The 3,649-nt window shown below is 35.7% G+C and overlaps 1 protein-coding gene across 1 annotated transcript; it reads left to right on the top strand. All coding sequences in view use genetic code 12, as the record gives it.

Annotated features, from left to right (window-relative positions):
- On the top strand, positions 1-2,339 carry J8A68_006006 (uncharacterized protein; the record flags this gene model as incomplete). Its single annotated transcript, XM_049410134.1, has 1 exon — positions 1-2,339. A coding segment is annotated over one exon (2,339 nt), but the record flags the coding sequence as incomplete, so codon positions are not given.
- Positions 2,340-3,649: the final 1,310 nt, after the last annotated feature.

The following is a 3,649-nucleotide window of genomic DNA, read 5'->3' as shown; positions in this document are numbered from 1 at the left end:
CTCAAGTAGAGGTATCAGGAGAAGTTCCCACACAAGTTGATTCCACTCAAGTAGAGGTATCAGGAGAAGTTCCCACACAAGTTGATTCCACTCAAGTAGAGGTATCAGGAGAAGTTCCCACACAAGTTGATTCCACTCAAGTAGAGGTATCAGGAGAAGTTCCCACACAAGTTGATTCCACTCAAGTAGAGGTATCAGGAGAAGTTCCCACACAAGTTGATTCCACTCAAGTAGAGGTATCAGGAGAAGTTCCCACACAAGTTGATTCCACTCAAGTAGAAGTATCAGGAGAAGTTCCCACACAAGTTGATTCCACTCAAGTAGAAGTTTCAGGAGAAGTTGCAACTCATGTTGATTCCACTCAAGTAGATGCCACAAATCAAGCTCCAAATCAAACTGATCCTACCCCACTTACATATGTCCCATGTCAAAAGTTTTACGATATTGTTAGTATATTACCAGGGTTTGAATTCGATCCAGTTACCTTTATTTATAGGTACAGCGGTAGCAGAATACAATTTGTATTTGAGACTATTCAAAGCATTCTGCTCTGGTATTCAAATGGTAAAAAGTCAAATGTGTTCAATTGCAAAATCCAGAGACGGCAATGTCCTGCCTATATAAGATTTCTGAATAAGATTAGACCGGAATTAGAATGGCATTATAATCATAGTCACGATTGTGTCACAAATGATTACTTTAATAAACTGGAAGAATCACTTAACATACAGAAGTATATACTTCGTCATTATAAAAGTTTGCAATGGGATAACATAAAGGAAGATTATTGTTCAAGATTGGAGAAGAGTAAGGTGAAATATTTTGATAGCTGTAATACACTGATCAACCTTATCTACAAAAGTGTTTATTATAGACTTAATCAAGATTCTCATTTGGAAATATTAAGGCAATTTCAAAATTCGCAATCTGCGTTTTTAGAAACGAAATACAAGGTATTTTCAAAGGAAACTTCCTATGGGCATCAGAATTGGTGTATTGTTCTTTTCAATTCACGTGCTGAAGACGGTGATGTGTTACACGTTGCTTCAACTGACGGATTAGCTATAGATATTGTTCCCCAATTGAAACAGAAGGATTACGATGGTACAATTACATTGACGAGCGTAATATCACGTTCAAGTGTTACTGGTTTAGAATCTCCGAATGTTTTGATGGTGACAAACTTAAGATCAGATGAAGCATTGGATTACTTCTTTGATACATCTAAAGACTATTTATCCAAAGCAAGGGGATTTGTCATAGATTGTGATTTCCATTTGTTTGATTCTATAAAAAAATATTACCCTAGTCATGAAGTACGCTTATGTCCACTCTCCATCAATGAAATTCTTTGTAAAACATGGTTAGTTAATGGAAGTGTTCGACTGATATCAGATATTGAATTCCTTTCTCGGTTTTTTCGCAGTTTATCAATTATGGACAAAGATCAATTTGAGGATGAATGGCGTTCTATAAAGAGTTTGTTCCTTCCTTCAAGAAAATGGCAGAAAACTCTAGATGCATGGTATGGAATGAAGCATCATTGGCAACTGTCATATATAAAGCTACCACTTGAATCTAATGATGTTGTCAAACATTTTCATTCAGTCCTTAGAAAGAATTATATTGGTCAGTTCGAATGGAAATATTTTGAAAACCTTCTTGAAGCTCTTTCTGAGTATCTGGATTATATAAATGGAATTGAATCTAAGGTTGTAAGTGATATAGAACCTCGGTTTTTTTCCACAGTTGAATACTATATATGGAAACAATTGACATTGCTTTTTGAAAGTTCTGAAGAAAGACTTTCACAAGATGACCATTCTCAATCCCATAGCATTATATTACATGGAGATGATCCATCGATTATAGTTAAGAAAACTGGAAAGTATCAATATCAATGTCCCTGTAAGAGAGAATACCCTTTCCATTCTTGGTGTGAACATATTTTACGCAAGATCATTGAATCTGAGCATGAAAATAGTGAAACTTATAATCTAGTAGCTGGTACACATATGCTTTATTTTCACAACCAATATGTTCATCAGTTAATGGATGTGAAAGATTTACCAGATTCACTAGCTAAATTCCCAATTAGAAATGTTACAGCCGATGATGTATCAAATGAATTTGCTCCACTTAAGCCTTTAGATTACGAAGATCATAATTTACTTGGTGTAGGCAGTGTATTGGATATAGACGATTTGGCTGATGAACTTGCAACGGTTCGTACGACGTTGAAGAGGAAAATTAGAGAAAATACTTATCCTCTAGAGAAGAGGGTTAATCTTATGAGTTTATTAAGTGATTTGAATAAGCTTGTTAATGAAGATATGTAGAATTGTTTTAATTAGTTTTTAGTTTAATATATTGTATTGTATGAAGTATTCTTAGTTCGTTTATATAAACGCGTTTAACTTGATGATATGATTGGAAAACTTTTGTGTCGATCATATGAACAATTTAAATGAAATACGAATGGAAACACAAGTGTATCCCAAACGAACGTATATTGTAAATGAAAGCCTATGTACCTTTTTGAACGATTGTCTCTTTCATATCTTATTTCTTTTCTGTTAACATTATCGCCAATGAGTCAGATGATGCAGTACCCTAACCTCTTTAATGTGTATGCCTTACTCTGTTATGATTGCGCTGACCTAGTGCGGCGAGTATATGTCACCCGAGTAAGTTTCGAACTTGCCACCCTCTATCTTTTTTATAAGCCGCCTTAGTCTGGTAGCCATGTCTCAACCGATTCTGTCGAACAGATTTACCTGACCCCGGCGAACTTTCTTTGACATACTCCGGCAACTACCTCTTTCCACACGTTGGTCTCGAACGTCTGACCAACTATGTTCACGTATGTTCAGACCGAGACTGGTTCCAATGTGTTACCATAGTCTATTCTGAGTAGCTGCCTCACTATGTTACATTCACCCTTGCCATACTCTGGTAACCGTTTGTCAAGCCACCAGGAGTCGAAGGTCTGAGTCACTATATTATGCTGGCAAGTGCCACAATTTGGATACATGGAGTCGACTAACTCAGTTACGAGCGTATGAAAGACTACGTGTTTTCGTACTTGCCATAGTCTGGTGACAAGTTGAAAAGTGACTAAGTATTAATGTATGTGATACTACCTTCTACTTAGTCAGCCTTAGTATAAAGATAGGTTATAAATTGACTATATCTACCTCCACTATACATTCTGTTGCATCTCGTTCAAAACATATTATGTCATATTTGTATTATATTAATCTGCTTCTAAGCTGTCGTGTGGAATTATCGGCACTATAATCACATGAGAGTTTGACGATAACTTGAGTGCCTCTGTTAAAGTTTGTTAATTACATGTTGTTGCATATCTACTGGTTGCCATTTTCATGCCGCATCTGCATTTCGCGGTTAGTGCTTCCTAGTACATATACTGTATATACCAGATAATGACATTCCAACTCCTCTTGATTTGTTACTATCTTGTATTTTTTATATTACACAATTATACAACATTTAATATTCTACCTTACGAGATAACTTATCTATATTTTATGTATATTTTTTACAGAATATTTAAATGTCTGGATGTTTGTCTGGATGTTTCTCTGGATGTCTGGATGTTTGGATGTTTCTCTGGATGTCTGGATGT

Source organism: Hemisphaericaspora subhashii (assembly GCF_019202705.1).
Source record: "Hemisphaericaspora subhashii strain CBS 10753 chromosome Unknown scaffold274, whole genome shotgun sequence".
NCBI classification, from domain to species: domain Eukaryota; kingdom Fungi; phylum Ascomycota; class Pichiomycetes; order Serinales; family Debaryomycetaceae; genus Hemisphaericaspora; species Hemisphaericaspora subhashii.
Note: the sequence above shows the minus strand (reverse complement) of the source record. Positions and strands in the feature narration are given on the sequence as shown.